This window comes from Octodon degus, unplaced genomic scaffold (assembly GCF_000260255.1).
Source record: "Octodon degus isolate 3935 unplaced genomic scaffold, OctDeg1.0 scaffold00022, whole genome shotgun sequence".
Classification (NCBI taxonomy): domain Eukaryota; kingdom Metazoa; phylum Chordata; class Mammalia; order Rodentia; family Octodontidae; genus Octodon; species Octodon degus.
Window position 1 is genome coordinate 4,498,504 of NW_004524598.1, and position 20,415 is coordinate 4,518,918.

At 34.7% G+C, this 20,415-nt stretch overlaps 1 protein-coding gene across 4 annotated transcripts in view; it reads left to right on the top strand.

Annotated features, from left to right (window-relative positions):
* Epha7 (EPH receptor A7) overlaps positions 1-20,415 on the top strand; it is a 171,843-nt gene that overhangs the window by 139,666 nt on the left and 11,762 nt on the right. Inside the window, exons 6-14 of one of the 4 annotated variants that reach the window (XM_004628194.2) lie at positions 1,482-1,606; positions 4,576-4,759; positions 9,496-9,604; positions 10,226-10,281; positions 14,477-14,602; positions 15,534-15,719; positions 16,238-16,299; positions 17,664-17,873; positions 18,573-18,722. In XM_004628194.2, coding sequence (XP_004628251.1) covers positions 1,482-1,606; positions 4,576-4,759; positions 9,496-9,604; positions 10,226-10,281; positions 14,477-14,602; positions 15,534-15,719; positions 16,238-16,299; positions 17,664-17,873; positions 18,573-18,722 — 1,208 coding nt within the window. Of the gene's footprint in view, positions 1-1,481; positions 1,607-4,575; positions 4,760-9,495; positions 9,605-10,225; positions 10,282-13,160; positions 13,959-14,476; positions 14,603-15,533; positions 15,720-16,237; positions 16,300-17,663; positions 17,874-18,572; positions 18,723-20,415 lie in introns of those variants that run through there. The other 3 variants (XM_004628195.2, XM_004628196.2, XM_004628197.2) reach the window with 3 other exon arrangements.

Below are 20,415 nucleotides of genomic sequence, written 5' to 3' on the forward strand. Positions count from 1 at the left end.
CAGGACTATGGACCGAGGGACAGTGGGCTCATCCCAGGACTATGGACCGAGGGACAGTGTGCTCATCACAGGCTCTAATCTGAGTATGTGCAGGTTAAAGTTCTTCATTGCGTGTCATCAGGACGCCAAAGCTATGGCACAAGTAGGTCTGCTTATTAGAAATTTGCCACGTTGAAAACATCACAGAAATGCAGTTAGTCTGTAGACTCTGTGTATTGAGTTTTCAACTGCATCCTCTTCAAGTGAAACTTGTCCCATTTAATCTGCCTAGTTATTCTTCATTAGTAATCAGGAGAAAATGGGAGTTTTGAGTGTCCTCTGTCCCCACTGCAGAACTGCCAAGCATGAATGAAGTAAAAAATGTGGTCTCTAGACACTGATGCAAGAAAATATTAAGAAGCAGAAAAAAAAATTAAATAAAGCCAAAGGGATAAACATCAGAAGTTTGCTTAAATAGCTTTGGCCCCGTATAATTGCCTTGCTGTCAGCGGGATTATTAACAATTTCAGACATCTGAAAATTAAATTAACAGCCTGAAAATATTTTACAGAATGAGATAGAGCATGATACACGAAACGTAATGACCCCCTGAAATTCAGCCAAGCCAGTGCAGCTACTCATGTAGACAGAGAAGACAACTAGTTAATCATCGCTGAGCAAATTAGACAGAGCAAATTAGTTTGCTACATTCCACAGCCTGAGCTACCAAAAAGAGGATATGCCACTAATTAGAATGAAAGAACTCTAAGCATATTATTATCTGTATAGAAAGAGAAATTGTAGCTCTTAATTGCTTGTACTGCAGCCCGAAACCTGGGAAACACGGGTGTAAATTACATATGTGAGCATCTACACCTACATTTGTGTGTGTTCATACACATATTTAAATTGGAGCAACTTTCACTTTTTTGCCTCTTGACTTACTTTTAAAAAGTGTTATTTTTTTTTCCAAGGCTGGCTGATGCTCTCTGAGAACACATATATAAACACAACAATGAAACATAACAATATTTTTATGAAATGTGGTCCCCTTAAGTGGGCCACCTTAAATGGCCTATGAGATACCTTTCCTGGTATAGTATGGTTTTGTTTTTTCTTCTGAAAAGAATATTGCTGTTTCATGTGAAATAAATACTGGGACTTAGTTTATCACTGGAGATTAATCTAAAATCATATTTTCTAGCCTTAATTAGCATTCATTCGCTTAATTGTCATTCGCAGCCCCATCGTTTCCATTTTGCACTAACTTGAACAATGCTATCTTCTGCTGTTTGCACTTTAATTTAAATTCCTATTAAGGTTTATGAACAGTAATAAGGTCCTGTTTGAATATTCATTAGCTTCTGAATTGTGAGCTCTGAAAAGGTGCTTTCTTTTACCTTAATGAAACTGGCCCAGCATGGGACTGATCAGTTGTGACATTTGATTTGAGGCACCCAGTGCTTTTTCTCATTGTTTATTGACACCTCTTGTCCCAACAGCTCCCTCGCAAGTGAGCGGAGTAATGAAGGAGAGAGTGCTGCAGAGGAGCGTGGAGCTGTCCTGGCAGGAGCCCGAGCATCCCAATGGGGTCATCACCGAGTACGAAATCAAGTATTACGAGAAAGTAAGTGCTAACTGCTGCTGAGATGCACGCTAGTGCGCTGCGTCTCCTGCCGTCCCTTAGGACTGTTTGCTAACGCTGGTCAGGACACCAGCTATTCGGAACTGCTCCAAAATTCATGATTAATTTTAGCCATTTTCAAATAACCATCTCCCTGAATCTCTGCTTCATCATTATGGTCATGATTTCTGTGCGTTGAGTTTACATGTTGTAAAGATAAAACCTTTGGGTTTGCAGCATATTTGTTTGTTCAGTGTTTGGTAGCTTAACCAGCATATGATGTACTGCAGAAACCACACAGCCCAGTACATTTTGCAGAGTGTTTCTTTCAGCATATCTGGGCCCTTAATGACTCATTTAATTTATGTGGATTCAATAGTAATGATGACACTCTTAAATAATTTAGTAATCAAGAAGAGTCAAGTATTTTGTGCAAAAAAGTAATAGTTTTCTCTAGACTTAAGAATCAGAGGATGTTGCTTCATGCCTTTAAATTCCTTCTGAAATTTGTTTCATTATGCAAGTATGTTATATCAACATAATGTGAAACCCCTCCCAACAGGAAAACTAGGATGGCCAATATCAAAGTGCTCCTCCTGCAATTGCCTTATAGTGAATAAATCTTAGCTAATAATTGCATCTAAGTGTATTTTATTTTTCTTTCTCGTGTGGAAATTGGTGAATATATTTGCATGGCTTACTCATAAATCACTGCACACTGCTCAGAAGGACTTGGTTCATGGTTTAAAACACGGAAACTGTTACACTAATAATAAATATTATGAGTATTGACATAAGCAAGCGAGCTGAAGTGCTGTAATGTACACAAGCACTGGAACTGTTCAGACGGTATTGCAAAATAAGAACCTAAAGCTTTGAAAATCTGGGTTACTTGGGTGAATCAATTGAAATATATACAATGCATTGGTAATAAGGACATTTTTTCTTTGAAGATAAAACAGTTTAAAATTAGGTTAGTTTTAATGTTCACATTAACTTTAAAATATTTTTCTTATTACTTACATTATGTATTTAGGCCATTGTGGCCACAGTTGTATTCTCTACAGCTCATTTTCATGCTGGGAAACATATTTTTGGTCCCATCAAATGTGTTATAGGAGACAATTAGTTTCGATATGTTTTTGGTTTTCTGCTGTTAACATCTTTTCAGAAACTATCTCACATTTCAAAGACAATAATTTCATCATGATTGAGCTCATGACCTTTGCAGTAAGATACATCTTGGCCTTACTTTTTTCTTTCTTTCTTTCTTTCTTTTGAAATAGAATCTTGCTAAGTCACTAAGCTGCCCAAACTGGCTTGGACTTTTGATCCTCCTGCCTCAGCCTCCCAAAGTATTGGACTACAGGCACCCAAGCCATCGTGCTTTGCTACAATACGCAATAAAGCACCTGTCTGAAAATACCAGTGGCAAGAATAAATTTTCTTAGAAGTGTAAAAGGCTACAAATCTTACCATTCAAATGTGCTCAAGTAGTCAGTTTCTATTACGCATAACAGAAACTGGGTCTGTATTTAGTAACTTGTACACGATAGACAACATTAAATGATAGAGCTAGTGTTACAATATACCGAAACGCATGGAAGCGTGAGATGAGCACATCATTGTTATGTCACTCCTGCCTCATTCATTTTGAGATAGATATTGTATACCAGTTGTCATTTGTATAAATTATTATAATGAAGGTGATCACAAGTTCTATGAAATTGAGTTTAGGTATATATATATATTTATTTACATTTTTATAAGTATTGAAGAAGTAAATCAAACAACTGCATTGACATTTTCAGATTTCATTGAATAACTTTATATCTGGATGAAACTGAACATGAATATTAATATGAAAAAGAAACTAAATTATATTTTAAAGGATAATTTAAATTTTCTTATGAATAACTTGTGAGAGTCCAATCAGTAAAGATTTAAATTTACCCATTTAAATATTTTTAAAAGATTTTATATGCTTGAATATTTACACTTTATTTTTCTGGACTTACATAAATATATATAAAAACATGATAATCGTGAGCTATAACTTATTTCAAGAAACTCTGCAAGCCTCAGTTTTCAGATGTGAGAAGTGATAAAATTAAATTAAAAATGTTGTCAAACCTTAAATTGTGAACTGGCCAAATAGCTGAGTGGATTAAAGAGCCTGCAAGCAGGCGCAGGGGCCAGGGATTCGATCCCCAGGCCTGCCATGCCAGCCCCAACCCCAGGGCACACTGACATGGCAGTTGAGACTGGGGATGGTGGTGCATGCCTTAAATCCAGCTCTTGGGAGGCTTTAAACAGGAGGATCACTCCGAGTCTGATCTAGTAGTGAGTCCCTGAGCACCCTTAGACCCTTCCCTAAAATACAGAAACAAAAAACATAAATTGCATAATATCCTACTTTCATAATTGATATTTTAATTTTAAATATTCTAATTAATACTATTTTATAATAGTTTTATTCTATGAGAAATACACTTGTTTTGAAAGCAATTGATAGGGCACTGCAGTGGTGATTTTCACTGAATTTCTTGATTTTATGCTTTAGAATTCTACTACATGGCAAATTTTTTCCTTCTCTACTCAGTACAAATACTTTCAAAACTACATTATGATATGAAAACTTCGACTGAGACATATGTTTTTCAGGAGTCCTACACTTTGATCCATAGGATGCTTAGTAACACCATAGCTAAAATCTTTGTGCTACCCTCACTGTGAAGAAAAAGTACAAAATATCAGCATGATTTTAACAAAATTATTGTCTTTGAAATTCATAAGACAGAGGCATGTATGTCACAGATCTATTTTATATTATCTTTGAAATAACTCAGTTTTACAATATTCCACAAGGTAAAGGCTGCCTCCCTTGAAACAAGATAGCAAATTAAAATCAGTTACTAGAATTAGATATCAAATTATCATATTTAAATATTCCTTGTAAATATTGTTTCTAGGATCAAAGGGAAAGGACCTACTCAACAGTAAAAACCAAGTCCACTTCGGCCTCCATTAATAATCTGAAACCAGGAACAGTGTATGTTTTCCAGATTCGGGCTTTTACTGCTGCAGGTTATGGGAATTACAGTCCCCGGCTTGATGTGGCCACACTAGAGGAAGCTGCAGGTAAAATGTTTGAAGGTAATGACCACCTTTGGTTTGGTTTCTTACTCTTGATAACTCTGGCTTTTTTTCTTCAGTTTTGCGGGTAACGATTTGCATGCTCTAATTTTTACATCCAATAGATGTGAAAAACTGTGTGTACTTTATAAAGGTCATTTAGAATAATGATGTAAAAATATCTGAGTATTTTGGGCAGGGTTAGAACAGTATGATTTAGGTTAGTCTTCTAACATAAATGGACTAACTGAGTATATATGTGTATTTTTAAATGAAGTTAGGAACAGAAGCAGGACTTGCTCAGTTTATATGAAGATGCAAGATACGTTTGTAGACCTCAGAGAGAGTGTACTCTAATTGTGTTGATCGAAGCTGCCCCTCTGCACAATCTTCAGATGAATCTGGAATGTACACTGGGTGGGCAAGAGAAAGATACCCAAGAAGCTGTGATAATGTGAACCGTTTGCTCACTGTCTATGATTTCAAAAACTGGAGCACAGAAAAGTCTGAGAGTTTGCATTCTTTTCTATTTGTCTTTCTGTGTTTTTGTTTTGAAATATTTTAAGCATACTAAAAATACATCAAGTGTAAACAAAATATGAAAGCAGTAGTTAAATCCACGTCATCATTATCCCAGTCACAGGGCATAGCCAATATCTTTTAAGTCCCCTTATATTTTGTCTTATAATTTACCATAAGACTGCAGTAAGGATGCATGAATATGCAGTATTTAATAAATCAGCAGTGTCTTGAAAAGTATATTCCAGTGTATTATCAAAATGTAGACACTTTAGGGCCGGCCAAGTAGCTCAGGGGATTAAAGCACCTGCGGGCAGACACAGGGGCTGGTTGTTCAATCCCCAGGCCTGCTGTGCCAGCCCCACACCCAGGGCATGCTGAAGCAGCAATTGAGACTGGACATGGTGGCATGGGCCTGTAATCTCAGCTCTTGGGAGGCTGTAAACAGGTGGATCACTATGAATCTAATCTAGTAGTGAGACCCTGAACACTCTGTAGACATCTTCCCTAAAATATATTTAAAAAAAAATGCAAACACTTTGAATACCACTGCAGTAGGCTCTTCAGCTGGGCGGGGGGGGGGGGGCTCAATTTGATCTCCTTGAGGTCAGGACCCTTCTGCTTTCTCCTGCTCATACTGTACCTACGCACTGTTCACTGACCAGTTATTTGTTCATCTCTTGCCAGTATGGTGCTCTTATAAAATCTGAATCAAAGTGAATAGAAAAATACTATGCAATTTTTCCCTTACATTTAAATTTGTTTTCAGAACAAATCAAATCTATGCAATCTTTATAAAAGAATTTTTTTACTTGACAGTACAGTTTTTATACATCTTGTAAATATATTATTAAAATTATCCTTTGCATTAACTGATGCTTAAATTTGTAACAGTAGTCTACCTTTAAATTATGAAATATTTGTTAGATTTTTAAATAAATCCATAACCCTACTAGACACAAATAATATAAAGTATGAAGAATTCAGTTTGAAATGTGTTTTAAATTGAATTATAGACATAAAGCCATCAACTGAAAAACGGTGGCATGTAACTTGGTATGATGAGCCTAGGGCTATTATCATTTATTATTATCATTTTAAATCAAGTATGTAAGAAAAATAGAGTGTGTGAGTTTGGTAGCCTCCAAAACATTACCAAATTATGTTAAGTAAATATTTCAGTATTTAAATATGAGTTTTAGATCATGGTCTAGAAATTTTCAAATCAGACCAGTTGCTTGATATAATCTTGTAACTTTCAATGTGATGAGACATTTGAAATCACATTTTTGTGTTATAGTGAATAGCTTAAACTTAAATTAAAATACCAGTTAGTTGCCTCATATTTATTTGAACAGCCCTTATTCATTAAATATCTCCAGCTTTGAAAACTTTCAAAATGTATTTATGCTGTTTCCATACTTTGAAAATTGAGAACATCAGTGCAAGCCAGTTTTTTTAGTGTAAGGGTTAATAAATATTATTTTCATTATTTAGAAAAGGAGAACTAAGGCTCAGGAATTAAGTTGAAGCAGCAGAGTCCGAGAGATCACATGAAAGTTAATAATGTATTTTTGCATTAGAAATGTTGGATTATTTTTGTCAGAATATTCTCTCCACTGTATGTAAAGATGCTGAAAGAAACATTTCTTCTTTTTTTCCACAAGTGTCTCTCCAGTACTTACTACAGTACCTACTGCATAGTAGGCTCTTAATAAATGAGCAGTGTACACATCACACTCCTCAACACAGAAGTGTTTATCAGTATCAATTGACATTCATTGTCAGATGTGTGATTTCAAGCTCCACCCCTGCCCCATCCAATTGTAGGATTTTGCATGAGCGATTTTCTAGCTCCCTAATTACTGGTATGGTAGTTTTAACTCAGAGTAGCCTAAGTGTTGGTAATTTTAATACACACAAAGTGCTGAGTTAAGGTAATATAGAAGCAGTTGATCAATCTTCTTGATCTCAGGAATGCTTTTACTACTAAAAAACATTAAGAATCCCCCCACAAAGATTATGTATAAACTTTCAGTTATTCCTGTGGATATTTGTCACACTAAACATTGTAACATAATTTCTACTTATGTCTTAAATTTTGTTAGCACATATTGAGGTACATAATGATTACCTTCATTCTAGGGAATGGGTACCCATATACCAACACTTAAGCTACTCTGTGAGTTGAGACTACTATCCCAGTAATTAGGGTGCTGGGAAATTGCTCACGCAAAGTCCAATCCCCAATTGGATGGGGTGGAGGTGAAGTGTAAAACCACACATCTGATATTGAATGTTGATTGATACTGATAACCACTTCTATGTCGAGGAGTGTGATGTAACACATCTCAGTTCTTTCCCCCCACCCCTTTCTGCTGAGATCATACTAAGGCCATTGCTTTTAACCATTATGTTAACATGTCCTAGAACTTCTGAAAAACTTGACTATGTACTGACAAGCAAATGACAGTGAAAATCAAAAATATATTAGTAGTATAGACAAAAAAAATTGAGTGTAACAGCTACCTAGGAAATCCTAGAGTACCCTGAGGGATCCCTAGACTACACTTTGAAAACCACTGACTTAGCCCAGGGCCCGGTGGTAAGAATTAAGTACACGCAGATGCAAGACTCTGTTTGCATGCAGGAGTATGGCACAGAGGCTGTACAGCTCCACAGGGAGAATGTGTGGCCTAATGTCAGCGTTTTGAGGACTAGAGGCATTCTTTTCTAGCGTACCAGACAGGAGGCATGATATTATCTAAGGCAAATCATCTGGGCACCCTTTGAAATAAAACAGTGAAATAGACTATTCCATTGTTCATATATCCTAAAGGTCCTTCTATGTAAAATCAACCCACTGTGCTTTGTTTTTTGTTTGGCTTTGTTTTTGCAATTTTTACCCACTAATATAGCCTTTACAAATTAATTTTGACTAAGAAATAAATGAAAATATTAACCATAATATCAGCTATTAAAGGAGTAGAGCCTTTTTCTATTGATAGAAATACTATGAATACATATATAAAGTATAAATATTTGAAAAATTTGATTTATTATTCACCTGAGTCCAAATTTCCCACTGGAGCTGTGTTTCCGATGAATGACAGCATATGCAAAAGAATTAGGCCTATGGGAAATGTAAGTGGAAAAGAATTTGTACACATGTATGCTGCAAGTTTTCCTTCTTCATGAGAACTATGCCATCCTTCCTCTTTCTTAAAAATAAAGATATTAAAAAGCCAGTTAAAACAATAAAATACCTCATGAACCAAACAAAACTATTGGAAGTTATATTTTCACTGTTTGCTAGTGGGCTGTAATCAAAAACCAGAGCTTGAAGTCCGTTTTCTTTTCTTCATTTTATCCTTTTGTTTAGCTTCTTGCAGAACAAAGTGATGGGTGGAAAATTAGGAAGTAGTTATAATACCTTTCTTCAGAAATTATCCGACCAGCCAGTTTTTTTTAGCGTAGCATCTCTTCATCCTTAGGAAAACTAAAAAACAAAAAAAAAGGAAGAGTTAAGTTGCCAAAGTGAGATCCTGGGTAAAACAGAGAGAGTCCAACTAGCAAAACACTCCTACTGGCTATTTCCATGGGACATGATCTTCTTCTGTATCATTTCTTCCTCTAGAGACCCAGTCCCCTGGCGCCAACTGGAACAGTTGTTTCCATTCTACTTTAAGTTAAAGATGATAGCTGTGGATTGCTTCCACTAATTAGGCTTTCTATACTATATGATATTTACAACTGGATTATTTATGAAGTATATGTCTTCATTGTTTCTTTGATGATTTTTATTAAGTCTATACTATTTTAAAATACAGTAGTCTAGGGAAAATGTGACAATAGTGAGTAACTGTATTAAAAAAAACTAATTTGGAAAAATGAAAGTACTGAGTTCTTGTTATTTTGAAGTATTCTAAATCAGACGCTGTCTTATGGAAACGTGTTCTCATCCTAAGGAGCCTCTCAGAAAAGGCCAGCTGAGCTTTCATTAATGAGCGTGGAAAAACCACTTAGTATTGTACAGGAAGTGCCTATAATTAGATAACAATAAAAATATGTTTGAAGTATTTGCAGAAATGTCGTTAAAATGCAAAAGTCAATGTTTATTTAAATATACATTAGACTTGAGAAAAGTAGAAGTGAAATAAATAAACTGGACACCAATGTATTTAACCTCTCATGTTCTTGGGCCACGTTGTTTCTGAACCCGTTTGTTCTTTTTCCAGCTACAGCTGTCTCCAGTGAGCAGAATCCCGTGATTATTATCGCAGTGGTGGCTGTGGCAGGGACCATCATTTTGGTGTTCATGGTCTTCGGCTTCATTATTGGAAGAAGGTAGAGTATAGAGTTGTACTAATATCCAAAATGGGATACATTAATTTTTCGAAGTTACGCCAACCTCTAATTGGCTAATTTTTTTAGAATTCTAAATAGTAAATACAAACATCTCTTGCCTGATGTGTAACTTTGAGGGTCAATAAAGGTTTGTTTTTCCAATATCAAAATACAGTACAGGTCTGCTTACTCTCTTCAGTTTAAGGAGAATGTGTATTGTAATATCTATTGGTACATAATTAGCAGTTATTTCTCAGAGTTGCATTTTCATAGCCAATGTAGATATAGATGATCCCCAAGGAGGGCTTTGCTCTTTTAGTTGTTACATTATAATTCTGTAAATAAAATCCTTCCTACTCACTGATGACTCTACTGTCCCACCTATACACACATACACTGAGACATTTATTCTATTTCCTCTACATTTTTGAAATCATAGGAATTCCTATATTACTGATACATGGGTTCATGATGTTGGAATAAAAGCTTTATATTTAATTTATGACTCTAGCATGTTGTTAAATAAGAAGACATGTCACAAGATATAGAATACTAATTTATAATTTAAATATATACATTAAGATAGTGGGTTGAGACTATCCCACATTTGCTTCCTTCCAGGCACTGTGGTTATAGCAAAGCTGATCAAGAAGGGGACGAAGAACTTTACTTTCATTGTAAGTGTTTGGTTTTTCTCTATTATTATTATAATACCCCAATTAATAAAAAACTTTGATTCTTAGTATTGGTATGAGCACATTCCTAATGCATCATACTTGAAAGTATGCAATGAGTGCAAAATATTATCTTTAAAACATGTGAATAAGATATTTAGAATGACAATTACATTGTGAATTCACAAAATAAGTTCAGAAATGTAATATAATTGCAGGATATTCAGCTACTTTTTGTCACAATTTTTCCATTTGTAGACTATCCTCAATTCTTTTAATGATTGTAATAACACTCCACTAAATGCTCCTTGTGCCCATTTTTTAACTAAGGGATATTTTTTCAAATTAGAAAAATTGAACCCTTTTCCCCCTGCCCAATGTGTGGCAGTCTGATGAAAATCTAACACCAGTCTTCTTACATTAAAATATTTTTATTCACCTAGATATTTCACAAAACACGAACAGTATAATATTATTCGGCCCATCGTGGTTCTGTATGAGTTGAGTTACTTGGTTCTTCAAAGTTCTATTGGCGGGCCCAGGAGATAGCTCAGTGACAAGCGCTCCACTGGCAAGCTCAAGGTTGAGCTTTGTCTAAGCCAAGTAAAACCTGAATGATCAACTGATCTCAACTCTGATAGTTGTCATTCTTACCTGAACCCATTGTTTTTATTATAACACTTTAAAATATCAAAAGTCAAATTTATTTATTATTTTTCTTAGTGTCTATACTAAGTAAGGCTTTACTTTTACTTTCTCCTGGTGTGGATAAACTTTCTGTTAGTGGCATAAGAATTGTATCATTGATTGATCATCTTCTTATGTCAGCATCTAAGAGAACCTGGTCATAGACCCATCCAAAAGTCGTAAGAATATTTTCACATGATTAAAGAATTTTTAATCATTACTTAATAGCCTCACAATTCTTCTTTTTGTTAAGTTCAAATGAACATGTAGCACAAATATATGAGTTGTAGATATTATCATTCTAAACTATTTGATAGGATTTTTATTTACTGAAGCAACAGTGACTTTCACTTTGGATTTTTAAAGAGAGATGGTTGTGCATCGTACAGATCCCAGGTGAATTTGAAACTGTAGCACTGGGTCACATGCAGGGGAATGTGGGTGCTGAAAAATACTAAAGTAAAACCAAGGTGGTTTTACAGATGCCTTTTCAGGCCTTTTGAGGCCGTAGCAGCTGTATATATACAATAATAATATTTTTCTTAAAGAGTTTGTCCCGAAGCATATAAGGTTCAAGACTCATAAACTTGAGTACACCCCTTAATGCAGATGTAACCCTGCTACCCCACTACTGAAGCTCTTTGTTATGCCCCCACAACGGCAGCCTCCTTTTGCTAATTTAGTAGAGATTTTCCTGTGACAAGAATCCTTTAGCCACTTCGTGGCTAAAACGTATACAGAAAAATTGATGAGTTTGCTTTTCTATCTGAGAATATTTTTAACATTTACTCAAAAGGAAAGATCAAAACTTTGATGTCTAAATTTTTATTTCTACTCTAAAAGTTAAGAGTAACATAAAATCATATTTCATGAAATGCCCGATCCTATTTATATGGGAATAATTTAATGGCACAGTTATTTAAGATTACCATAATCAGCATGTCACTTTTCTTCGTTGCATATGCCTGACTGTTCTCAAACTTATGAAGCATGTTTTAGTTCATTTACTTTTAATTGGTAGGTTAATGAAGATGTTAAATTGAAACATGACTAATCAAAAACTTGCGTATAACCTTATATTTAGTTGTCACCATTCAATTTTAATATTTTGATGCCATTCAGGTTTTTCACATTTCACATTTACTTTATAATTGGAAAAAATATATATAACTACAAGTCTTGGTACCATAGATAAGATTCGCTTGCTGGATATCAACAGCTTTCATCCTTGTGGCAAAATGTCTATGGTGGTTTTAAAATATCTAACATTTGTGAGAGGTGTAAATGAAGTATTAAAGCACACCCGAGAAAGCTCACTCTTAAATTTGGCTAAGCAACAGAGCAGAACATTCACACATGATGTCAATATTTTCTTTACTTTGAAACATCTTTAAATGAATAGTAAAAACAAAGCACATGTAACATTTCCTGTCCCAGTATATTCTTGGTATTTTTGATTCATGCGTTTTACATGGATACCTTTTCTTGTCATTTGGTGAGAACTAAGCACTTTATTTTACTTTATGACTGTATCTAAAATGCCTAAAATACAGCAGCATTTACAAGTCAGTGTCCTTCTATTCCCTTAGCACACAGACAATTTTCCTAGGTGCTAAGACATCAGATTGAATTTTCCAGAAACTTGAAAGCAACCATTTAACTGGCTTTTAGAGCATTGAATTTAATAGAATGTCCAGTCATTTGTATCAGGTGCCCTCACCTCCGGGTGGCCCCAACAGCTCCATTTCTAGGTATAAACACGATGGAGGAGTTTAGTGAAGCAGTTCCAATTTACATTTTGTTTCCTCCTACGATTTCTTTTAGCAGTGTCTTAGAATCCAAGCTGGGCAGTATTTCATGTTTTTATACCAAAATAGGTCTAGCCTGTCAAAATGTCTTATGACAGCTTGAATAAAGAACCATCAGAGAGCCATTTGAGTTGCAGAGGGCTATGTCTGTCCAACCTAACTGATTTACCAAAACAAAAAGGAATTAAAACAGTGGAAAAAAGAAAGAGAATAAAGAGGGAGAAGATGGCTCTTTCTCCATCTGCCTGCCAATCTAGGAGGTTAACCTATTGTTTTCTTCCCTTCTCTCTTTTTCTCTTTCCCCCGTCTCCCCTGTATTCCTTCTTCTCTCTTTTCTCTTTCTATCCCCTCTCTCTTTTCTTCTTGTGTTTTTTTTTTCATGTTCAGCTTTAGTAACAAATGAGCATCTGTCAGTTTTATAAACTGCAACAATAATTGTTTAAGACAATCAATTTTGGATAAACAATCAACTACAGCAGAATAAATCAAGATTTTTAAATCCCATTTTCCTTTCTACGTTATGCTTCTTTTTGTCATATGTTTATTTTTAAAATATAATTTTAATTTAATGTGATGACATAAGCACAGTTAGGCTGCAGTGTAATATATAAAGAAATATATTGTTCTCTAAATAGTAAGATTTAATGACAAGATTGTTTGGTGGCTTTGTTAAAAACAATAAAGTTTTTTTTAAGGATATAGTGTAATCTTTTTCATTGCATTCCTATAACCAAATATATGCCTATCTATCTTATCTTTGTCTTTAATCAAATGATTATTTCAAATACATTATTGTAACTGGATTTCATATAAAGCATAGCATTAACTGTTACCTGCATGCTTCTGGGTGCATTTCAATAAGATTTTAACTTTTAAGATAATTCTATGTTGTTTGAATTTTTTCTACCTTTTGTGAGGCTTACTGGCTACCTCTTCAGAGCAATTAAGACCTTCCAAAAGCCTTATAATTAAAAGTTCGTATAAACCATTTCTCTTTCAAATTGCTGTCACACTTGGATACGAGATCCCAGGAATATTGTACATTTTCTAACTTTCTTCTGCATTTTGTACATCTGGCCTCTATTGCCCTTCAAGGTGAAGATGAAGCTATGTCTTTAGAAGATTTTGCTTTGATTCTGCGATAGCGGTCCCTCATAACTTGTATTAATTTTATGTATATGTCAACAGTGGTTGGTCTTTTACAAATAAATCAAAAAAAAAAAATAAGGAAGATGTCTAAATGTTTTTCATACTGCTGTCAGTGTAGTAGTCTACCTGTAAATGAACTGTCTTCTTTTTCCCAGTGTATTAATTTGATTGATTGACTGACTGATAGATTTACAAATGTGTTTCCAAGTCCATTACAAACCTCAATATGGCTTGAACTATGCTGTGATAGTAGTGAATTCAATGAAACCTCCAGGGTGATAGGCATGTCAGAAATTCTGGTGGATGTCTTTTGTTAATTTACCGGAAAAGCAATTCAGTAGTAACCCATGAGCTGGATCCTATGTTACCTATAGAATGTGCAAATAATACCTATACACCAACAGACTGAAGTAGTCTGTTAAAACTGCTGTGAATCAGGTGATGTGGAAGCAAGTTCACTGTTCCAAGAAGCACTCTGCATAATGAAATTCCTGGGCTGGCTGCACAATAAGTGCTTTGCTTCATCACAGTCATGCTTTCTTACATCATTACAGTTAAATTTCCAGGCACCAAAACCTACATTGACCCTGAAACCTATGAGGACCCAAATAGAGCTGTCCATCAATTCGCCAAGGAGCTAGATGCCTCCTGTATTAAAATTGAGCGTGTGATTGGTGCAGGTAAGACTGTCGTAGCTTCCTTGTTCAGCTGTTCCATTTAGCCAAGATCGAAAGTCATACATCATCATGACAGGCAAATAATTATACCTCAAGTATAGAACTTATGCATTTACCTATACTGTTAGAACCAGTAAGGCTGTAGTTTTTTAGGAAATCTTAAGGAAAAAAGTGAATGAAAGAAGCACCTGGCATAAAAGATATGTTTATATTTGGTTCTGTGTTGGATTTTTAAGATAGTGTATTTTGAGCTATTTCATACTAGTTTGGGCTAGTTGATCAAGAAATGATTTAGCAGTTTTTAAAAAGCAGAATTTTCCTAAGTGGAAGTATGCATTTCTACTCATTTGCTTTGCGATCTTTTTGCTAAAGTTTCATTTGTATCTTTTGTCTTACATTTGTAGATGTTAGGTATTTTATGATTTAAATTATTCATGTAAAAAATTAATGTGCTTGAACTATTCAAATACTAAATAATTTCTATATTTTCATAATAATCATACAGTTCTGTATCCAAGTCCCTTAAATCCAGCAGACATAGTACATACAAATACCAGACCTTTAGATCTTTTGTAAGTATTTACTTCCTAAACATTAGAAACAGTGGCAACATTTAGAATTTGTCAGTGTACTCATACACGTTAGTAGGCAGCATAGGCGTATTTCAAATCTAAATGTCAACTTTTGAAAGTCGTTTGTTGATTGAATTGAGACGTAGTAGCCTACTTCACCCAAAGCTTAATGTCTCTGAAGTGCTGAAATGTGCCTTCAAGTTTTAATTTAATGTTGTCATTCTTTTCGTACGGCGGACGAATGAGTCATGTGTAGGAATGCATTCATTTTAATGGGGAGAAAATGCTTTCTTAATAAAAATATGATTTAAAGAAGACATAGTTCAGAAATTGAAATGCACCTGTTGGCTCTGTTATTTCAGGAGAATTTGGAGAAGTGTGCAGTGGTCGCTTGAAGCTTCCAGGGAAAAGAGATGTAGCAGTGGCTATAAAAACACTGAAAGTTGGCTACACTGAAAAACAGAGAAGAGACTTTCTGTGTGAAGCCAGCATCATGGGGCAGTTTGACCATCCAAACGTTGTCCATTTGGAAGGGGTCGTTACAAGAGGTAGACCTGGGCTGTCTGCACCATTTATTGAATTTACTGCTTGTCTGACATTCATATTACTATGTACATAATAAAATTAAAGTAAGCACATATTATATATTCTGAATACACTTTTTTGTATGTGATTAATTAGTGTATGCTGCCACTTCAGAAAAGAAATTGGGGGAAGTGTAAATAGGATAATAGTTGAAAACTAAATCAGATACGTGAAAAGACTGATAGGTGTTTTTATTTAGCTTCCAAAAACCATAAAAGTAATTTTATGAAAGTGTGAGCTTCTTTGTGTTTGGTTCACAAGACGGGAGCCAGAGAACATGCCTACTTTTCTTTGTACAGCTTAACTTGAGTTGTATGAACCATATCTTAAGCTAGCATTTAATGACTTTCTGGAGCTGAACAACAGCACTAGAAAAATTAGAAATACTCCTATCTTATCATCTAGCCTCCCAAAGATATAGCTCAGGCTTCTAAAATAATGTGTTTGTTTTGTTTTGTTGTGGTTTGTTTTTTAATTTTAGGAAAACCAGTCATGATTGTAATAGAATTCATGGAAAATGGAGCCCTAGATGCCTTTCTCAGGGTAAGTACTCGATTTCTCCCCTGACTCATTCAGAAGAAGCTGTACCTGCTAGCAATATAATTTTACATTCGTTTTAGCAGGTAAAATATGAACATTACAAAACTATCTCTAAAAATCACGTTATTTATCAGAGGTCTAGACTAAATGAAACTAGAATCTTTTGTACATTTTAAGCATACTGTATAATTTAAAAAGTAGTTTCCATTAATGTCAATATCTGAAGGCAGGAGGATACCACAATGCCTTATAATTTAAGTCCATATTAAGGAACAGCACACACAATTATAAATGAAATACAGAGATAAATAGAAAACTCACAAGTAAAATAACCAGTTAACATTGGGTGATGATCCTGTGTTCTGTGAACCATTTCTATTGTATTTGGGGAAATTATGAAATATACAGTTATTAGTATTATTAGTATTATTTTTAATTAATGGTATATGACTTTTTGTGAGGGATAAATATTAAGGTGATGGCATAAATATAAACCCAGTACTAATGCACATAGAGACTGTTCACTTAAGAGGACAAACATGTTAACATTTTCCAAATGGTAAGAAGGTCATCTTGGGTGGTCTAGTGTGAGGTATTCAACATCGATTCATAAGCAACCAGGATTTAGAGAAAGTTTAATTCAGAGAGTGACATCATGATCATACATCTATCATCAGCTCTCTGGACCCTAATGTAGGAAGTTCATCAACTTCGGCCGACGCCCTGAGCTCCGCACGTTTGTGTACAGCTGTGGAAATCTGTGGCTTAAAGATAGGTCAGAAGTATACGATGTCACTCTCTGTGTGACTACAAACATTTCTCCATGTGCCAAGGTTTCCAGCCATCACAAGAACAGAGGAATACGATAAAAGCAACATCAGACACTATAACCATTTTCTGCTTTGTAGTTTTTCTTCATTTTCAGTCAAATATTTGTCCATTTTCTTATTTCTATTTGGAAAAAATCATAATATATGTATATCATCTTTTTAAATATTGTTAGATTATTTATATAATTTTTGTGGCGTTAGGAAACACTTACCTCTCAGAAGTACTATTTTTTGATATTCTTCTTCCTAACTTTGACTTAAAACTCAAGATACACTTTTAAACACATGTTGCCTCAAACCACCACTAGTTAATACTAAAATTAAAAAATGACAAATAATAAATAAATGCCATGACTCGGCCTTATATTATCTGTCTGCCAGTTAAATCATCACGTGTTATATTTTTTTCACAAGGGTCCATAGAACATCAGCACTTACTGCTGCAATCATAAGGAACACGTGTGCAGATGGCTTTTATGGTGATTTTTGTCTCCTTTGAAGGACAGTTGTCTGAGCCTTTATTTTGTCTTCCTGCAGAAACACGACGGGCAATTTACAGTCATTCAGCTAGTCGGAATGCTGAGAGGAATTGCGGCTGGGATGAGATACTTAGCCGATATGGGATATGTTCACAGGGACCTCGCGGCCCGCAATATTCTTGTCAACAGCAACCTTGTTTGTAAAGTGTCAGACTTTGGCCTGTCCCGGGTTATAGAGGATGATCCGGAAGCTGTCTATACAACTACTGTAAGAAAGACTATTGCTATGCTTCTTCACAATCTTAAGATTTTCCTACCATGAAGCCAGGACTTATACAGAATTAAGCACTTACAGCACTTTTGCTCAACAGAGGCAAATTGATCCTGCTTTCTGTGGTAGCTCTGTGTGTGTGTGTGTGTGTGTGTGTGTGTGTGTGTGTGTGTGTGTGTGTAAAGTTACTGCTGTATTGCAGTCTACATGTAAGTGAAGCAAGGAAAGACTAAGAGTGATTGCGTTATCTCTTCTTGGGGAGTTGCTATAGACATGGTACAGTTTACACACCACCTGATCAGTAGCTCAAGATACACAGATTTTCAATGAAAATTCTACAATGTATTTCCTATGCTAACTCCCCTAGTTCTGGAATATTAGGAAAAAATATATGACAGTTTTTTAATATTTCATATTTCACTTCAGTTTATTAGTAAATTTTTTTGTCTCCATCTTTTCTTAGACTCATGCCCTGACACCACATACACACATTACGTACAGTTGCCTTAAAATGAAAACTTGTAGCGAGAGGCTTCTAAGAAGATTAGTAACTTTAAGTATACTTATAAGAATTCAAAACTGATAGACACTCTGCTGTGAACTGCCAACAAATATACAAATATTTAACCATAGACCTAAATGATTTATAAGCTATCATATCTATATATTTAAAGTGTCAACTTCTTTTTATAATAGGGTGGAAAAATTCCAGTAAGGTGGACAGCACCTGAAGCTATCCAATATCGGAAATTCACCTCAGCCAGTGATGTATGGAGCTATGGAATAGTCATGTGGGAAGTTATGTCCTATGGAGAGAGGCCTTACTGGGACATGTCAAATCAAGATGTAGGTGTTATGCTATTTAAGCAAAAGGATTTAATGTATTAATATCCTTTACTGTTGGATCATATAGATAATATCTCATTAAGAAATTTTTAGAATTATGAAATTGTATTTTCTTAGTCACACTTATTACTGCAAATTATCACAATTAATTATAAGTTAACCCTTCTATTAATTTTATTTTGGTTCTCGTCCTGAATGGTTACTTTCTCTTTTCCTTTAATTTCTGTTGGCACAGTAGAAGATTACAAAGGATATTTCCTCTTTAATATAGATACTGGTGCTGTGTTTGCCCTGTTGTGGTAAAACAGTGCCAGGATTAAGTGAATGCTTTGTAGAAAGGATGCAAAAGAGAATTAGGTTTCATCTTTTTCTTCTTCTTTGAAGCTTAAATTTCTTTTCTTTTAATGTTCTGAAATAAGTCTGTTTAACTGGTCTGTTACTGAAGGTGTCAAATTTTAATTTCATGATGCAATCTGCATTTTATAATAAATATTTGTATTTCATAACAGCAATTTTCAATGCAATCACAGTGAGAATATCCATATATTTATATATATGAAGATTTCATATATATATATATATATATCTTATTAAATATAGATACCCTGTTATTATGAGGACATATTAAGACATAAAACATGCTGCAGTCCTTTGAGAAAAGAAGCTGATAACAATCCATAGGAGCACATATTTCATACCAAGACACTAATAATAAGTGATGACACTTAAGCACAAATTAATATTTGCTTTAATTATGTTGAACTTCATAAAATCCCATTTCTGCCCATTGAGAACGTTCAAATTATTGACAGGTTCTTGTAGTTCAACTTACTCAAAATGTAAGTGAAATTTAAATAAATGCAGAGAAAGTACAAAATCTAAGAATGTTCTTTAGATGGAACCAAATGGAATGTGGTGAAGATCTTGTTTCCACATGATGCGAAAATTCTCCAAAGGAGCATCTTGGTAGAGTGAAGAAACAAAAGATACATAGAGTCTAACCAAAGGGACTTTGTTTGCTGTAACAGAGATTGTAGTTCATGACTGGCTTTGCAAAGCATATTATGTCAGGGAAAATGGGCAGAAGGCTTCTTTGAAGGCATGAGGAACTCATTACAAAGGAAAGCTAATAGAAAAGGAAGAAAAACATACCAGTGCTTAAGAAGAGTTTGCATTGTCATTTAGAAAACAAACGTGACCAGCAAACTCATTTAGAGCTGCTGACTCTTGAATTATTACATGCACATGGACAGCAGTTTTTAGTACACTGTAGTTATAACTGAACTACTTTTCCAAAAGAGTTTATAAAAATGTTATATTTAACCATCATCCTTGTTGATAACTTCAAAACCATCTATATCAAATTCCTAAGTCTCCTAAAACTTATTTTGGACAACGAAAGTAAAGTTGTTGCTGCTGTGCTGTTAGGAAAATGACTTTGGTGCACCTACCTCCAGATTTCCAAATTAACTGAAAAGTTCTTCATGAGATGGAGAAGATTTTAATGAGTTCATTATTTTGGTATTTTCAGTTGAGTGATTACATGAAACTTTTTATTCATTTTTGTTGTTGTTGTTGTTTTATTTTTGTGATTCAGAGTGAAAGTCTAGATGATGGGTCCTTTTGGCAAAGGCAAAGTTGTTAGTATTTGACAGGCCTCAGTGTCAGAGATTTCATGGACTGTCAAGATATG